The 19,782-nt window shown below is 44.4% G+C and overlaps 1 protein-coding gene across 1 annotated transcript in view; it reads left to right on the top strand.

The window, feature by feature from the left end:
* Positions 1–1,374: 1,374 nt before the first annotated feature.
* Positions 1,375–19,782, top strand: part of LOC137376320 (solute carrier family 22 member 2-like) — a 462,182-nt gene continuing 443,774 nt past the window's right edge. The window contains exons 1-5 of the mRNA XM_068044621.1: positions 1,375–1,857; positions 9,784–9,887; positions 9,989–10,143; positions 13,427–13,595; positions 13,688–13,802. Coding sequence (XP_067900722.1) covers positions 1,447–1,857; positions 9,784–9,887; positions 9,989–10,143; positions 13,427–13,595; positions 13,688–13,802 — 954 coding nt within the window. The 5' untranslated portion in view covers positions 1,375–1,446. The remainder of the gene's footprint in view (positions 1,858–9,783; positions 9,888–9,988; positions 10,144–13,426; positions 13,596–13,687; positions 13,803–19,782) is intronic.

The following is a 19,782-nucleotide window of genomic DNA, read 5'->3' as shown; positions in this document are numbered from 1 at the left end:
TTTCCCTGGTTCTGTTTTTGCTTAAAAGCTGTTCATCTCACAATATCTTCTGAATGAATGGTCATCGACCTTAATTGTTAACTCTGTATCTCTGTCCACAGGTCCCACCAGACCTGCTAAGTATTTCCAGCATTTTCTGTTTTTATTTGATTTCCAGTATCCACAGTCTTCTGCTTTTGTTTGAAACTCAGTCATTGATGTTAGAATAAGAAGTATAAAGGACAGTAACTTCAGTGTAAAGTCTTTGCAACTTGGACCTTTTGTATGGAAATTCTTAACTAAGGGTAAGCTGAAAATTTGACCTTTGATTTTATCATTTAATCAACCAATCTAATCTCAAAGTTGCAATGCCGTGTACCCACCCAGTATCAGTGAACTGATCCCTACTGTCTCCATAGTCTTTGTTTAGAGGCTCACATTGGGAATTGGAGACATATGTAAGATAAACCACCTAGAGGCATTGAATAACAAACTAGCCACAACATAATTGGTTTCTTTCCTGTATCTCACTGGTCTCCAGTACATAATCTATTTAGTTCCAAAAGTATTTTCAGATGGTTTCAGCTTACTTTTTATTTGCTATTGTGATGCTGAGTTAGTATGAATGAACTGATAGTGTCATGTCATACCATCGCACAGGTAGAGTTGTTACCTTTTGCCAAATTTTAAAACGGAATAAGGCAGGTGGGCAGGATTGGTAGCCTTGAAGGTGGGGTCATAGCTAAAATTCTGAGGCTTTCTTTACTGATAAAGTAATTCATCTAATAAAAGAAGACTTGCATTTATATAGTGCCTTTCACAATCTCAGGACATCCCAAAGTGCTGTAATGCAGGGAGAAGTGACAGCCAATTTGTGCACACCAAGGTCCCACAAACAGCAATGAGTCCATGATCAAATAATTTGATTTTAGGAGTTTGTTGAAGGATAAATAATGTCAGGACACTGGGGAGAACTTGCATTTCTTTGAATAGTGCCGTGGAATCTTTTATGTCCACCTGAGAGGGCAGATGGGGCTTTGGATTAGCGTCTAATCTGAAAGACGACATTTCCAACAGTGCGGCACTCGCTCAGTACTGCACTAAACACTGAGAAATTAGGACGTTAGAGCTAAAATCAAGTAATTTATGCACCGAAGGAAGCTGGATTTATCTTTCATTTTTACAATGCTGGAGTCGTATTGTAGAAATACCAGACGGTTTGGCTCTTGTTTGTTTGCAAGCCTGACCTGAACTGTCTCCATCCTAAATGTGACAAGTAGCTTGTCTATTCACTTATTAACAGGATAAACCACTGATTTATACTGTTAATTTGTAGACCTTTGCTCTCCAAGCATTTGCTAGAATACAAGGCTACTGATACACTGCAGGTAAACAGATCTGTGCATAGACAAGTCACCCCATCAGAAGCTCCTTCTATTGAGCTGTTGGTGGAGACTCACTTTTGCAATGGCGACTTTTGATGATGTTTTAGTGGATGTAGGTGGCTTTGGACAATACCAAAAGATGATTTTCTTTTTGATATATCTGACATCAGTGGTGTTCTCCTATCTGTATGTTGGATTTGTTTTTTTAGCGGTTACTCCCGACCACTGGTGCAGGAGTCCTGGGATAACTGAGCTGAGAGATAAGTGCAACTGGTCTCTGGAACAGGAGAAGAATTACACATTGCCTGTGAAGCGATCGAGCCGCTCGTCATACAGTCAGTGCGAGAGATACGATGTAGACTGGAATTCCTTTTCAGGCAGTTGTGAAAATCCGCTGCTGTTTGTCCAGAATGGTTCCCGAGATCTACCACTTACAACATGCCAGGATGGTTGGGTTTTTGAAAATGGCTCATTCCCCAGTATTGTGACAGAGGTACGTTTATTTTTGGTTAGAGATCAGACCTGTCTTGGGGCAGAGTTCTAAGATACAAAAGCGAAAGAAAGACTTGTATTTAGACAATGCTTTTCACAAGCACAGGATGTCCTAAAGTGCTTTGCAGCCAGTTAAGTATATTTTAAAGTGTAGGCACTGTTATAATCTAGGACACATTGCAGCCAATTTGTGCACAGCAAGCACCCACAAACAACAGTGAATAGAAAATCTGTTTTTGTTAATGCTGCTAATTGAGGGATAAATATTGGCAAGAACTCCCCTGCTCGTCTTTGAAATAGTGCCATGGGATCTGTTACATCCACCTGAGAGGGCCAACCTCTGACAGTGCAGCTCTCCCTCAATACTACACTGGGAGTGTTGGCTTGGATTATGTGCTCAAGTCATAAGAGGCATACAGCATAGAAACAGGCCCTTCGACCCATCGTGTCTGTGCCGGCCATTCAGCACCCAACTGTTCTAATCCCCCATATTCGTGCACTTGGCCTGTAGCCTTGTATGCTATGGCGTTTCAAGTGCTCATCTAAATACTTCTTCAAGGTTGTGAGGGTTCCTGCCTCCACCACCTCTTCAGGCAGTGCGTTCCAGATTCCAACCACCCTCTGGGTGAAAATAAATTTCCTCAAATCTCTGGAGGGAGACTTGAACCCACAACCTTCAAATTCAGAGGTGAGCTCAGTAGTGCTACCCAGTGAGCCAATAGAGATCAACTGAAATTTCCGGAATTGTTTTGGGGGATTGACAAATATTTTCCCTAGGAAAATGAACTAGGCAGGTAGATAGAGTCCATGATGGGAGTTCTAATGAAAGGTCACTGACCTGAAACGTTAACTTTGCTTCTCTCTCCACAGATGCTGGCAGACCTGCTGAGTATTTCCAGCACTTTTTGTTTTTATTTCAGATTTCCAGCATCTGCAGTATTTGCTTTTATTATAGATAGCGTCCATGATCAGATAGATTATACATGATCTGCAGAGGTAAAGGCTTGATGGGTCGAAATGGCCTGTTCTTGTTCCATACTTTCTCACATTTTTCTGCCAAGTGCGAGCAGAGTAAGCATCTTAGGCCTTAACATTAGAACAGAAATACCATAGCTAGCACTAGACATTGTCTTTGGGTTATAGAATATTTCGTAATTAAAAGTGAACTGCTTTGGATATTCTGATGCATCGACTGAGAGTTTTTTTGTAATATGATGAAAAACAGTGTATAATTTGCATCATTGTTCAGTGTTGGTGATTTGTCAAATCGAGCTTGTAAACTTGTACTTATCCAAAACTCTGCTCCCTGTATCCTAACTCATATCAAGGCCCACTCACCCGTCACCTTTGTGCTCGGTGATCTACATCATCATCCAGTCTGGCAATGTCTCTATTTTAAAATTCTCAACCTGTTTTCAAATCTCTCTGTGGCTTCTCTGCTCCCTAAACCTTCACCAGCTCTGCAACCCTCTGAGATCTCTGTGCTCCTCTAATTCTGCCCTCTTGCACATCCACACTTGCCCTTGATCCTCCATTGATGGCTGTGCCTTCAGCTGCCTAGGCTCTAAGCTCTGGAAATCCCTCCCTTTCTGCCTCTGCACCTCTCTCTCCTCCGTTAAGGGGCTCCAAGCTTTTGCTCACTTGTCCTAATATCTCTTTATGTGGCTCACTGTTGAATTTCATGATACCACTCCTGTGAATCTTCGTGGGACGTTTATATTACTTTAAAGGAGCTATATAAATGTATGTTGTTATGCTATTAATGGAATAGGAGCTTGAGCAGTAATTGTACTGTATGTGGGACAGATAATATCATAGGTAAATGTCATCAGTAAGCTAGGAAGGATTATGAAGGCGTGGGGATAGGTTTAAAGCAAGAGCTGAGAAGGCTTTAATATGTTGATTGACTCTATGCTTACCTGGAGTGAATCAACAGGATACTTGAGTGTTATGACACAATAATAAAAAGACATGTAAAATAATAGTCTTTACTTATTGGAGAACACCAGTCTCCACACAACTAGATGGAAGCTAAATCTTTAGTTCAAGCCCTGTGAACAGTACGTTGATCTATTTACACTAGAATTGGAAGGGGAATGTATAGAACTTTGGGGAGTGAAGTTGAACTGGTGATTTTTTTGGTGTCCATGATGTAGAAGGAAATACTCCCCGTACCTTCATAATCCTTTCTCAGTTCTTCAGGCTTGTCAGCCCATGATCCAACATATGATATCTGGTTCAGCCTTCAGTATACAGAAGAAAGAAACTTTGTGCTGCCTGCTCATTTTCATAAGTGACGTGTAGCCCAGTGTTAAGTGTGTTGCTCAGTGGCTGCATGCCTCAGCAGGCGGCCCAAGTTCGTGCGTGATTAGCACCACTTAAAGCTAGCCTGCACTGCTTAAAGGTAGCCTGCTGCTCTTACAAGAGGAGGTGTATTCTAGCTGCAACACATAGTGGAAGTGGCTGGGAAAGACTCTGATCTACAGAAGAGTAAAGATGATGCAGCATGGCAGAGAGTGGACTTCCTGATTTTCTGATGCAGCACTTGAGACCCTGGTGTTAGAGGTGGACACGAGGAGAGAGATCCTCTTTCCTCTGGGAGCCAGAAGGCCTTCCGGACAAACATTTAAAAGGGAATGGGACCAGATAGCCACGACGATCAATGCAAACACTGTTGTCCTGAGGAATTAGATGCCGTGCTGAAAGACGTTTATTGACCTCACATGAGTGGTCAAGGTCGGTGAATTCATCGTCAAAAGCCATATCCTTACAACAGAACCACTAGCCTCACACGCTGTTCAATGCACCACACCCCCCTCCCTCATCTACCAGCGTTCCCTATCAATCACGACTCATACCTATCATTCATAGCTTCACCTCACCCTCACTGCCACAAGCCTCACAACATACACTGCCAGCTATTCAACCATGACAGCCACATCACCCAAACACATTGTACCACACTCACTGACACACACACTTCAATCTCTCTCATAGGACAAGGTGGAGCAAACTGCAGACAGCACCAGCTAACCAGCATGGGATAGACGCGGCAGCCATCACTGAGGCCATGGCAGTGGTGGGGCTGAGTCTATAGAAGATGATGGTATGTTCCTAGCTAATCCACCTTCTCACATTCCACTTCCCCCTCATCCCACAATCTCTTCCAATATGCAAACTGCATATGATGTCAGCATTCATCTCTTACTTTGCCCTCCCCCCCCTCCTCCCATCAGCACAATCCTTGTGCCTTTCTCCTTAACCAAGAACTGCCACCAGGCACTGGTGTGGGGGTGGGTAGGCCAAGAGGAACAGGAGACTGATGATGAAGAAACACTGCCACTCAATCTCTCACACACAGCGACCAGCTCAGATACAGATACTACGTGTACTTTAGTGGGTAGTGTAAAGGGGGATCTGCACGTGGTGAGTCACTGAGCATGATTGGGCTGCAGCCAGAAGAGGGGGAAAGGATTGCTCAGGTGCCAGCTTCCCAGAGGGTGAGGATAGGCGTGAGTTCTGCTGCAGATGGGGATATGCACACAGAAATGCTTGGTGTAATGACAAGCCTGCCAGGGAGTCTGCTGTCCCCATCAAGGAGCCTGGAGGAGTCCAGCACCAACCTGTGGGCTGGTTTTGCAGTATGCTTGCACCTGATCTTTTCCAGCATGGAAGCGGTGGCCAACTTCGTTAGAATGCTTGTGGGCCCCACCATGATGCAGTGTCTGATGGCCAATGTCTTGGCTTCATTACAGCACAAGCAGAAATCATGCAATGTCTGAGTGCTGCAGTGGAAGCTCAGGCTAAGGCCATGGAATTACAGTTTGGTGCCCTGCAGGCTCAGACTGCTGCCATCATGGCTGTGGATTCCACTGCTCAAAGAGGCTTTCAGAGTCTCACATCAGTCCACTAATATGTAGCCCGGCAGATTACTGGGATTGCTGATGCACTGCTCCTGGGGAGTGGCAATGGCTTCATAGAACAGACCTGCTATCCTCTCTCAGGATAACAGCATTTGTATTCCCACCATTGCCACTCTGCCAGTGCCCTTGTTGTTGCCTGACAGCCAGCCCAGAGTGCTGCCACCCATGCTATGGTGGTGCTGTCCAAAGTCAGGTCTTCCAGGATGACAGCTGGTCTAGTTTGTCCTGTAAGGCCATCTGCAGTTTCCCCCAGTGAAATTCAGCAGCCTGCAGCCAATCATGCTGCAGCCACTGGGATAATACTACGTTGAAGCACTGAGACAGGAGAAGGCACCTGTAAGGCAGGCATAAAGGAAATGCACAAGGGTGAATAGTTCAGCTTTACATGGAATATTGGATGTTTTGATGGATAAAGTTGGTCTGGAATGGTTGTTTTGTGGTGGCTTTTGTTTCAGCATTATGACCAAGAGGATGTTATGATGGTCTGTAAAAGAGGGATGGTGAGCTGTGGGACTGATGTACAGTGGGGATCTAGGGTGGTGTTCAAAGGTGTCAGATTCGAATGAGGCACTCATGAACAACCAGACCAGAAAGTGGATGTACTGGCTGCTGCCTCCCTTCCTCCTCCTCCTCCTGAGGTGACGCCAAACTCATGGCAAAGGCTGTGCCCTCATGGCAGCCAGGTTCTGGAGGAAGCAGCAGATCACCATGAAGAGGGACACCCACTGCAGAGAGTACTGTAAGGCTCCTCCAGAGTAATCGAGCAGCAAAACCATTGTTTTAGCATTCCAGTGGTCTACTCTATAATGTTTCATCTGGCAGCATGGCTCTCATTGTGTGCATGCTCGTCACTTGTGGTTGAGTTGCAGAGTAGAGTCATGAGCTGGGTGTAGAATGAAAAGCCCTTGTCACCCAACATCCACCCTTTGGTTTGATGCGGTGGCTCAAAGACTGAGGGATCAGTGGACTGATGGACTGACGCAGAATTAAAACATCATGACTGCTGCTGGGATAGCAGGCATTCACCAGCATGATGTGCTGAACGTGGTCACACAGCAACTGCATATTCAGCGACTGGTAACCTTTGCAGTTGCGGTACATCTCAGCATGGAGATGTGGTGCCCGCAAAGCCATGTTTTTGTAGTTGATGGCTCCCCACAACACAGGGAAGCCCACTATCCTGGCAAAGGTGTGTGCCCGCTCCGCCGCCTTCTCCCTAGTCAGACAGAACATACTGAACTTTCCTCTCCTGGCTTAAATTGCCTCTGTCAGCTTTCTGATGCAGGAGTGGTCGGCAAACTGGGCAATGTTTGATATGTTGCCAGCTCCAACCTGGAAGGAATCCTATGTGAAGAAAATCAGAGTCATGGTTGCCTTCACTGCCACTGGGAGCATTATCCTTGCCCTGATCTGGAGCTGCATATCTGGATCCAAGAGGTGGCTGCCTTCTGGGATCACCTCCTTTGCAGAGCGCAGACGATGCACACACTGCTGCTGACTTAGGTGGAGGCAAGTGAAGTGCTTCTGGAAGATCCTAGGTGGGTAAGGCCTTCTCCTGAGAGCCCATCTCCCCCTCCTCCTCTTCCCTGTGAGCAGTTTGTCCCTTTATTTTCTGCCTCTGCTCCATCTTCCTCTCATGCTGCAGCCCAAGGGGTTGGTAACTATAGCACTCATGACTGGAAGAAAGTGTTGAACCCATAGCCCTTGCAGTCGTGTCAAAAGCCTTCTCCATGTGCAGCACCATTTCCTGCAGACTTCACCAATTGTAGTCACTCTGTCAAATATCCAGTACTTCCACAGACTCAAACAGAGTCAGTAGAAAGTAATCAGCAACTAACTTGCAATTTGTTGATGATCCTTTTAATTAGCCCTTTTGGGGAATCTTTCTTTCTGTGGAACACATATTCAATTCTGCAAGGTTAAGATGGGGTATTAGTTGGAACGACGAGGTCCAAAATGTTAATGCTGGCATCAAATCAGCATTATATGCTGACTGACATCACGATCTGTGTACTCTGCATACTTCTGGCACACGTCCTGATGCCCACACTCAGCACTCAGCACAGATCACGCTGGAAGTGAATGTGAGCGGCACGGATACAATTCTGGTACCAAAATGGCACCCATAGCATTGAAAGTATGGGTGCTACAGAGCCCCATTTTGCAGCCAAAGAATTCACTAGAGTGATAACAGGTCTAAAAGGGTTAAGTTATGAGGACATGTTGCATAAGAAAGGCTTGAGTATAGATGATTAAGAGATGATCTAACTGAAGTGTTTAAGATGATTAACAGATTTTATAGGGTAGATAGAAAAAATCTCTTTCCTGTGATGAGAAAGTCTAGAACAAGGGGGCATGAAATTTGAGTTAGGTCATTCAGGGGTGATGTCAGGAACCATATCTTCACACAATGTGTTGTGGAAATCTAGAACCTTCTTCCCAAAAGAGCTGTTGAGGCTCGGTCAGTTGAACATTTCAAAGCTGAAGCTGATAGAATTTTGTTAGGTAAGTGTATTAAAGGAATATGAAACCAAGGTGGGTAAATGGAGTTAAGGTATGGCTCAGCCATGATCTAATGGAATGGCAGATCAGGGTCAAGGGGCTGAATGGCATAATCTTGTTCCCACTTTGGAATTTTACCTTTTACTTTATATTGCCGCTCCTCATTCTTCCTACCAAAGCGTATCACTTAACACTTCCCTACGTTAAATTTTATCTGCCCTGTGACTGCCCATTCCATCATCCTGTCTATGTCCTCTTGAAGTCCATCACTAACCTCTTCACAGTTCACTAACTCTCCAAGTTTTGTGTCATCTACTAATTTTGTAATTGTGTCCTGTACACCCAAGTCTTGATCATTCGTATACATCAAGAAAAGCAGTGGTCCTGGTACCGACCCTTGGGGAACCCTTCAGTCCAAAAGACAACTGTTCACCACTGCCCTGTTTCCTGTCACTCTGCCAACTTGGTATCCATGCTGCCACTCTCTCTTTTATTCCATGGGCTTCAAATTTGCTGACAAGCCTATTATGTGACACTTTATCAAATGCCTTTTGGAAGTCCATGTTCACCACAACAACTGCATTACCCTCATCAATCCTCTCCGTTATCTCATCAAAAAACTCAATCAGGTTAGTTATAATTTCCTCTAATTAAATATTGGGAAAACTGAAGCCATTGTCCGGGCCAATCCCTCGCCCCCGATTTCATCCCTCTCCCTAGCAACTGTCTGAGGCTGAACCAGACTGTCATACTTGACCCTGAGATGAGATTTCAACCACATATCCGTGTAGTCACTAAGGTCATCTATTTCCACCTCCATAACATTTCCTGTTTCCACCCTGCCTCAGTTCTTCTGCTGCTGAAACCCTGATCCATTGTTATCTTTGTTGCCTTTGTTACCTCCAGACCTGGCTATTTCAATGCACTCCAGGCCAGTCACCCACATTTTACTGTCTGTAAACCTGAGGTCATCCAAACCTCTGCTATCTCTGTCATCTCCTCCAGCCATACAACCCTCTAAGATATCTGTGCTCCTCGAATTCCAGCCTCTTGAGCATCTCTGATTTTAATCGCTCTACCATTGGTGGCTGTGCCTTCACCTACCTAGCCCCAAGCTTTGGAATACCCTCCCTACATCTCTCTGCCTCTCTACCTCAATTTCCTCCTTTAAGGCACTCCTTAAAACCTATGTCTTTGACCAAGCTTTTGGCCATCTGTCCTAACATCTCCTTATGCGGCTTGATATCATATTTTGTTTTATAATGTCTCTGCGAAGCACCTTGGGATGTTTTATTATGTTAAAGGTGCTATATAAATACAAGTTGTTGTGGTTCTAATTTTATATGATGGCTGAATGGCCTCTTTCCTCTTTCATTTTTCAGATGGTATGATATTTCTATTAGCTTCCTATGGTACAGTGTGTAAGATAAAGTTCGAATGATGCTGTATGATAAATGTGTGTTTTTAATAAATTTGTTTGTCTAACTCCACATTTTGTACAGTTTGAACTGGTGTGTGCTGATGCCTGGAAAGTGGACCTGACTCAAGCTTGTCTAAACCTGGGATTTATGCTCGGAACAATAATCATGGGCTATGCAGCAGACATGTATGTACCATCTTCACTTGCACGGTCCTGTACTGATTTTTAAAACTTGGATACTGAAGTCATTTTCTTTATAATTTCCTGCTTATAACCTTTTCTTGTAGATTCGGCAGAAAGCTTTGCTTCTTGTTTGCAACCTTTGTGACTTCAGTGTCAGGACTTGTACTGGCATTCTCCCCAAGCTACACCTGGTTTGTGATCTTCCGCACGCTGCAAGGCCTATTCAGCAGGGGAGGTTGGCTCTGTGCCTATGTCTTAAGTAAGAATTTTGCTCTTACCTGTACTCGAACTAGGTGATCAGTATGCTGATGCTTGTAAATGGTAGTGTAATGGCATGCTCTCAGACGAGTAATTTAATGGCCTAGGCTAATAATCAGACAGTATAAGTATAAATAATAGCAAAATACTACAGATGCTGGAACACTGAATTAAAAACAGAAAGTTCTAATGAAAGGTCACTGAAACGTTAACTCTGTTTCTCTCTCCCTCTCTCCAAAGATGCTGCCAGACCTGCTGTCTATTTCCAGTACTTTGTTTTTATTTAATATAAGTTTAAATCCCACCAAGGCAGTTTGAGAATTTGAATTAGAAACAAAAAACTGTTAATTATTGTAAAACCTCAACTGGTTTACTAACGGCCTTTAGGGAAAGAAGCTGGAATCTGTTGTCCTTCACCACTCTGACCGATATGTGACTCGAGTCCCACACAAATGCAATTGACTTTTAACTGCCCTCTGAAGTGGCCTATCAAACTGCTCTGCAACAGTTCAAGGAAGAGGCCCAAACCACCACCTCAGGGAGGGAATGGAATATAAATCTGGCCTTACCAGTGATGTATACATCCCTAGAATGAAGAAAAACATTATAATTTCTTATTTCTAAATGATTTATCAGTGTGCCTGAAGTGCAGCAGCTGGGACGCTACTTCTTCTTCTTTGGCCTCCTTGTCTCGAGAGACAATGGGTAAGCGCCTAGAGGTGGTCAGTGGTTTGTGAAGCAGCACCTGGAGTGGCCATAAAGGCCAATTCTAGAGTGACAGACTCTTCCACAGGTGCTGCAGATAAAATTGGTTGTCGGGGCTGTTACACAGTTGGCACTCCCCTTGCGCTTCTGTCTTTTTTCCTGCCAACTGCTAAGTCTCTTCGACTCGCCACACTTTAGCCCCGCCTTTATGGTTGCCCGCCAGCTCTGGCGATCACTGGCAACTGACTCCCACGACTTGTGATCAATGTCACAGGACTTCATGTCGCATTTGCAGACGTCTTTAAAGCGGAGTTATGGATGGCCGGTGGGTCTGATACCAGTGACGAGCTCGCTGTACAATGTGTTCTTGGAGATCCTGCCATCTTCCATGCGGCTCACATGGCCAAGCCATCTCAAGCGCTGCTGGCTCAGCAGGGTGTATATGCTGGGGATGTTGGCCACCTCGAGGGCTTCTGTGTTGGAGATACGGTCCTGCCACCTGATGCCAAGGATTCTCCGGAGGCAGCGAAGATGGAATGAATTGAGACGTCACTCTTGGCTGACATACATTGTCCAGGCCTCGCTGCCGTAGAGCAAGGTACTGAGGACACAGGCTTGATACACTCGGACTTTTGTGTTCCGTGTCAGTGTGCCATTTTCCCACACTCTCTTGGCCTGTCTGGATATAGCAGTAGAAGCCTTTCCCCATGCGCTTGTTGAATTCTGCATCAAGAGACAGGTTACTGGTGATAGTTGAGCCAAGGTAGGTGAACTCTTGAACCACTTCCAGAGTGTGGTTGCCAATATTGATGGATGGAGCATTTCTGACATCCTGTCCCATGATGTTCGTTTTCTTGAGGCTCAAGAGCTGGGACGCTAGCTCTTAATATATTCCTCATACGATAATGTGGTCAGTGATCCATTGCCTTATTCCCCATACAGCCATGTGAACAAACATTGCCTGATTCCCCATACAGTCACGTGACCAGCGATCCATTGCCTGATATCACATTGTCATGTGACCTGTGATCCATTAGATTAGATTAGAGATACAGCACTGAAACAGGCCCTTCGGCCCACTGAGTCTGTGCCGAACATCAACCACCCATTTATACTAATCCTATACTAATCCCATATTCCTACCAAACATCCCCACCTGTCCCTATATTTCCCTACCACCTACCTATACTAGTGACAATTTATAATGGCCAATTTACCTATCAACCTGCAAGTCTTTTGGCTTGTGGGAGGAAACCGGAGCACCCGGAGAAAACCCACGCAGACACAGGGAGAACTTGCAAACTCCACACAGGCAGTACCCGGAATCGAACCCGGGTCCCTGGAGCTGTGAGGCTGCAGTGCTAACCACTGCGCCACTGTGCCGCCCTATTGCCTGATATCACATTGTCATGTGACCTGCGATCCATTGTCTGATATCACATTGCCATGTGACCAGCGAGCCATTATTTGATTCCGCATAGCCATGTGACCAGTAATCATTGCCTGATTCCCCATACTGTCATGTGACCAGTGATCCATTGCCTGATATTCTCAGTCATGTGACCAAACATTGCCTGATACCTGAAAACAGAGCATTTAAGCAAAGATAACAATAATCAGTGTTTCTGCTCAAGTCCAAATGAGGGATGAATACAATCACTGCACTCCCCCAGCACCTCACTCTCTAACCTGGCAAACCCGCTCCTTATATAACAGCAAAATACTGCGGATGCTGGAACTCTGAAATGAGAACAGAAAATGATGTAAATACTCATCAGGTCTCGTTCGAGAAACAGAGTTAACATTTCAGGTCTGTGTCCCTTCACCAGACCCGCTCCTTCCCTCTGTGTTTGTTAGGCCTGTGCCACTTTTGATACAGGCAGCTGCCTGGTGCATTGCTGGCTTCGATGTCACAGGCACTGCAACTACATGTGTGGGAAGTACGCCGTCTGCAGTTGCGGCATCACCAAACTCAGCCCTTTCTCAAAGTAAAGGCCAGGAAAGTTGGATAATCAAGTAATTCCTTTAGTATATTTCCTCTGTAACCAAATGATGTCCCTGTGTTCTGGGTTGTTCATGACACTTTAAATTAATGTGTCGCTAACTGTCACATTTTATAAAAAGGACTGAAATTGATAAAAGTAAGTGTGAGAAGTTAAACTATGTGATAATAGATAAAATCATACAAGTGAGTTTTGCAGGAACCAGTCTATAATCCTTTGCAGGCATGCAATTTAAGATATGGCTGTACACATAGAACCTCCAGAACCTTGCTGGATACAGTTCCACACACAAAACCCTTATTGCCTTCCTCAGGAGATTACGTGGCTGTGGGGAGGTGGGGTGAGGAGGGTGGAGTGGGGGAGGTGGGTGGTGGTTGCTGGTGGTAGGTTGTGTCTAGTCATGATGCTCGAACCATCATCAGTGTGGAGCACACTTAAATGTCTTATCCGGCCCATCATTCTTCTCTTGTTCACATGTATTAACCAAACATAAAAATTAAATGCCAAAAAATAACTCACTTCTCATATTCTCTTGATGCCGTCGTTGTTTTATTGAAATGTGTTTTTCTCTTCCAGTCACTGAACTTGTCGTGTCAGAGTACAGGAGGACAGCGGGAATTTTAAACCAGTTGGCGTTCAGTTTTGGGATCATGCTCCTTCCAGCTGTTGCTTATTTTCTACCAGCATGGAGAAACTTGCAGCTGGCGATTACAATCCCAAGCTTCTTCTTCCTAACCTACTACTGGTAATGTGTGATCAACATCAATAGTTACTGCTGATGTGAGTACACAGAGTGGTGCCGGCCCAATGATAATCCTGGATGTGTTCCATTTACAGGTTGATCCCAGAGTCTCCCAGATGGATGCTGTCTCAGAAGAAAGATGCAGAAGCCATGAAAATTTTACAGCAGGTGGCAAAAAAGAACGGCAACACCCTCTCGATGAAGGCCGAGGTGACCAGGGATGAAATCGAGACTATGATTCTATGTACATAGTCATCTTGCGGGCAGAAGTTGCCAGCCATTACACTAGGCCTGATGCAAGGCGGGGATAATTCTGGTCTCACCTGTCAGGCTCAGAGGCTTCCTGGATGTTCAGGAGTAGTTCATAGCTTGAGCAAATGAAAGGACTTGTCCTAGCAATTACCCAGCATTCCCAATACTTTGACAGCAGAAAGATTCTGGCTGTAGAAGTGTATGAGGTCACACAGTGATAGGCATACTGACCTTTCACCTCTAGCACTTGGCCACAAATGTAACCTGACCCAGCATTATTTTAGAAATTATTATTTGCACCTGGGATATGGTTGACACTAATCGTGCTGTATTAATTGACCAACCCTGAGGACATGACAAGGCAGTCACATACTGCGGGACTGGAGTCACATATAGGCCAGACCGGGCAGGGTTGTCAGATTCAGGTGCAGTTGGGTTTCTACAGCAATTTGAACATAAGAACATAAGAAATAGGAGCAGGAGTAAGCCATTTGGCCCTACGAGCCTGCTTTTCCATTCAATAAGATCATAGGAACATAAGAGCAGGAGTAGGCCATTCAGCCCATTCAGCCTGCCCTGCCAATCAATATGATCATGGTTGATCTTCCATTTCAATGCCTTTTTCCCATACTATCCTCATATCCCCTTGTGTCATTTGTATTTAGAAATCTGTCAATATCTGCTTTAAACATACTCAATGACTGAGCTTTCACAGCCCTCTGGGGTAGAGAATTCCAAAGATTCACAACCCTCTGAGTAAATAATTTCTCCTCATCTCTGTCCTAAGTGGCTTCCCCTTATTTTGAAAATGTGTCCCCGACCAGGGGAAACATCTTAGTTTCTATCCCTTTAAGTATCCTATAGGTTTCAATGAGATCATCTCTCTTTCTTGGGAACTCTAGAGAATACAGGCCCAGTTTCCCCATTCTCTTTTCATAGAACAGTCCTGCCATCCCGGGAACAAGTCTGGTGAACCTTCGTTCTATGGCAATAATATCTTTCCTAAGGTAAGGGACCAAAACTGCACACAGTACTCCAGGTGTGGTCTAATCAAGGTTCTATACAATTGAAGCAAGACTTCACTGTTCCTGTACTCAACTCCTCTTGCGATAAAGGCTAACATACCATCAGCCTTCTTAACTGCTTGCTGCACCTGCATGTTAGCTTTCAGTGACTTATTGACAAGGATACCCAGGTCCCTTTGTACATCTTTCTAATTTAACACAGTGGGGTACAGGGAAGACTGGAGAAGCCATAGAGGTAGGTGATTCAATAGTCAGGGGAACAGTCAGGCGTTTCTGTGGCCACAGACATGAATCCAGGATGGCGTGTTGCCTCCCTGCTGCCAGGGTCAAGGATGTCACTGAGTGGCTGCAGAGCATCCTGAAAGGGGAGGGTGAACAGCCAGCAGTCGTGATCTACATTGGAATCAACGACATAGGTAGAAAGAGGGATGTGGTCTTGCAGTCAGAGTTTAGGGAGCTAGGTAAGAATTTAGCAAGCAGGACCTCAAAAGTAGTAATCTCCAGATTACTCCCAGTGCCATGCGCAAGTGAGTATAGAAATAGAAGGATAAAACAGATGAATGCATCGTTGGAAAGATGGTACAGGAGGGAGAGCTTCAGATTCTGGGACATTGGGACCGGCTCTGGGGGAGATGGAGCATACACAGGTTGCACCTGAACAGAGCCGGGACTGAGTTCCTTGCGGGTCATTTTGCTAGTGCTGCTGAGGAGGGCTTAAACTAGTTTGGCAGGGGGATGGGGACCTTTTTTTTTTATTTGTTCATGGGATGTGGGCGTCGCTGATTATGCCAGCATTTATTGCCCATCCCTAATTGGCCTCGAACTGAATGGCTTGCTAGGCCAATTCAGAGGGCATTTAAGAGTCAACCACATTGCTGTGGGTCTGGAGTCATATGTAGGCCAGACCAGGTAAGGACAGCAGATTTCCTTCCCTAAAGGACATTAGTGAACCAGATGGGTTTTTACAACAATCAACAATGGTTTCATGGTCCCCACTAGACTTGCTTTTTAATTCCAGATTTATTTAATTGAATTCAAATTCCATCATCTGCCGTGGTGGGATTCAAACCCATGTCCAGAGCATAAGCCTGGATCTCTGGGTTACTAGTCTAGTTACATTACCACTACACCACTACCCCTGAGAGTAGACTCAGCTGGGAAAAAAATCAGAAATTAAAATGGAAGGTGGAAAATTAATGGATGAGTCTGGAAGACAGAGGAAACGAGGGTTAGAAAATTTAAAAAAAAAGTTTGGCAGTGCTCAAGATTATCTATTTCAATGCAAGGAGGATAGCAAATAAAGCAGATGAGTTGAGGGCACAGATAGACATGTAGCTGTATGATATCATAGCTATTACAGAAACATGGCTTAAGGAGGGACAGAAATGCCATCTCAACGTTCCTGGTTTCAGGGTTTTCAGACCCGAAAGGGAGGGGGTTAAGAAAGGAGGGGGAGTGGCAATTTTGGTCAAGGAAACTTACAGCTGTGAGGAGGGATGATATGTTGGAAGGTTCATCAAATGAGGCCATATGGATTAAGCTAAGGAACAAAAAAGGGGCAATCACACTGCTGGGAGTGTACTATAGACCCCCGAACAGTCAGAGGGAGATAGAAGAGCAGATATCTAGGCAAATCTCTGAGAAGTGCAAGAACAATAGGGTAGTAAATAATTTTAATTACCCCAATATTAACTGGGATAGTTTTAGTGTGAAATGAATAGAGGGAGCAGAATTCTTGAGGTGAATTCAGGAGAAGTTTTTCGGCCAGTATGTAGCAAGTCCCACAAGAGAGGGTGCCGTTTTAGACTTAGTTTTAGGAAATGAAGATGGGCAGGTGGAAGGAGTGGTAGTGGGAGAGCATGTTGGTGGTAGTGATCATAATTCGGTTAGTTTTAACATAATTATGGAAAGGACAGAGATAGAACAGGAGTTAGAGTTCTCAATTGGGGCAAGGCCAATTTTACTAAACTGAGGAGTAATTAGCGAAAGTGGACTGGAAACAGCTGCTTCAAGGTAAATCAGTGTCAGAACAGCAGGAGGTATTTCAAAGGGGAGATTCAATGGGTTCAGGGTAAACATGTTCCCACAAAGAAAAAGGGTGAGGCGGCCAAATCTAGAGCCCCATGGATGTCAAGGAGCCTACAGGGTAAGATAAGGTAGAAAAGGAAAGCTTATGTCAGACACCAAGAACTCAATACTACAGAAAGCTGAGAGGAGCATAGAAAATGGTGGGGTGAAATCAAAAAGGCAATTAGGAAAGGAAAGAGAGGGCAGGAAACAGTATTGGCAAGCAAAATCAAGGTGAACCCAAAGATGTTTTATCAATACATTAAGAGTAAGAGGATAACGAAGGAGAGAGTAGGGCCCATAAAAGACCAAAAAGGTAACCTATGTGTAGGGGCGGAAGATATTGGTATGGTTCTTAATAAATACATTCCGTCTGTCTTCACAAAAGAGGGGGCCGATGCAGATATTGTAGTTAAGGAGGATGAGTGTGAAGTATTGGATGTGATAAACATAGAGAGAGAGGAAGTATTAACGAGATTAGCATCTTTGAAAGTTGGTAAATCACCAGGGCCAGATGATATGTATCCTAAGCTGTTAAAAGTAGCAAGAAAGGAAATATTGAGGGTCTGACCACCATTTTCCAGTCCTCACTGGATACAGGTGTGGTGCTGGAGGATTGGAGAATTTCTAACATTGTCCCTCTGTTTAAAAAGGGAGCGAAGGATACACCGAATAATTACAGGCCAGTCAGTCTAACCACAGTAGTGGGCAAATTATTGGAATCTATTCTGAGAGACAGGTTGAACTGTCACTTAGAAAGGCATAGGTTAATTAAGGATAGTCAGCATGAATTTGTTAAGGGAAGATCTTGTTTGACCAACTTGATCAAACTTTTTGAAGAAGTAACAAGGAAGATAGATGAGGGTAGTTGACGTTGTCTACATGGATTTTAGTAAGGCTTTCAACAAGGTCCTACATGGCAGACTGGTTTAAAAAAAAATCCCATGTTATCCAGGGAAATGCTGCAAGGTGGATACAAAATTGGCTCAGTGGCAGGAAACACAAGGTAATTGTTGACGGCTGTTTTAGTGACTGGAGGGCGGTTTCCAGTGGTGTTCCGCAGGGCTCTGTACTGGGTCCCCTGCTTTTTTTTGTGGTGTATATTAACAATTTGGATGTACATGTAGGAGGCATGATCAAGAAGTTTGCAAAGATTGGCTGTGTGGTAGATAGTGAGGAGGGTAGCTGTAAGCTGCAGGAAGATATTGATGGTCTGGTCAGATGGGCAGAAAAGTGGCAAATAGAATTCAACTTGGAGAAGAGTGAGGTGATGCATTTGGGGAGGTCAGACAAGGTGAAAGAATACATGATTAATGGGAAAATACTAAGAAGTGTAGAGGCAGTAAGGGACGTTGGAGTGAATGTCCACAGATCCCTGAAGGTAGAAGGACAGGTTGATAAGGTGCTTAAGAAGGCATATGGAGTCCTCTCCTTTATTAGCTGAGGTATAGAATGCAAGAGCAGGGAGGTTATGCTGGAACTATATAACTTATTGGTTAGGCCACAACTTGAGTACTGTGTGCAGTTCTGGTCACTTCATTACAGAAAGGATGTAATTGCACTAGAGAGGGTACAAAGGAGATTTACAAGGATGTTGCCAGGACTGGAAAAATGCAGCTATGAGGAAAGATTGGATAGGCTGAGGTTGTTCTACTTGGAACAGAGAAGGCTGAGGGGAGATCTGATTGAGATGTACAAAATTTTGAGTAGCCTGGATAGAGTGGAGGTGAAGGGTCAGAGAGGCCAGTGACAAGGAGGCACAGATTTAAAGTGTTTGGTAGAAAAATTAGAGGGGAGATGAGGAAAAGCCTTTTCACCCAGAGGGTGGTGATGGTCTGGAACTCACTGCCTGAAAGGGTAGTTGAGGCAGAGACCCTCAACTCATTCAAGAGGAGTCTGGATATGCACCTCAAGTGCCGTAAACTGCAAGGCCACGGACCAAATGCTGGAAGGTGGGATTAGAATAGGTGGATAATTTTTCGGCCGGCATAGACATGATGGGCCAAGGTGGCCTCTTTCTGTGTCTTAAACATTTTATGATTCCATGATTTAAGAAATACTCTGCACATCTGTTCCTCCTACCAAAATGGATAACCTCACATTTTTCCACCTGCCACATTCTTGCCCACTCATTAAATCATGGCTGATCTTCTACCTCAACAACTTTCTGCATCATCCCCATATCCCTTAATTCCCAAAAATCTTTTGACCTCTGCCTTAACTATACTCAGTGACTGAGCATCTCCTCATCTCAGTCCTAAATGGCTAAACCCTTACTGTGAGACTGGGAGCTGTGTTCTATATTCCCTAGCCAGGGAAAGCATTTTCTCAGCATCCATCCTGTCAAGCTGCTGAAGAATTTTATATGTTTCAATTAGATCACCTCTCAATTAGACCAGATTCATTGAATTACACAACTGTTTATAGTGGGATTTGAACTTGTGATTTCTAGGTTTCTAATCCAATACTGTAAGCACTAGGCTACCATGTCTTATATCAAAAAGGTTCTGGCAATATTTCAATGTAGCTCCCTGTGGGGATCAGTTCATGGCCGAAACAACTCAAAATTTGGTAGCTGTGTACAAGGTAACCATGTCTGGGATGGGAAATGGAGAAGAAAATCACAGCAGTTAACAATATAAAAGCAAAATACTGCAGATGCTGGAAATCTGAAATAAAAACAAGAAATGCTGGAATCACTCAGCAGGTCTGGCAGCATCTGTGGAAAGAGAAGCAGAGTTAACGTTTCGGGTCAGTGACCCGAAACGTTAACTCTGCTTCTCTTTCCACAGATGCTGCCAGACCTGCTGAGTGATTCCAGCATTTCTTGTTTTTATTACAGCAGT

Source organism: Heterodontus francisci, chromosome 13 (genome assembly GCF_036365525.1).
Source record: "Heterodontus francisci isolate sHetFra1 chromosome 13, sHetFra1.hap1, whole genome shotgun sequence".
Taxonomy (NCBI): Eukaryota; Metazoa; Chordata; class Chondrichthyes; order Heterodontiformes; family Heterodontidae; genus Heterodontus; species Heterodontus francisci.
This window is presented reverse-complemented; position numbering and strand designations above follow the sequence as displayed.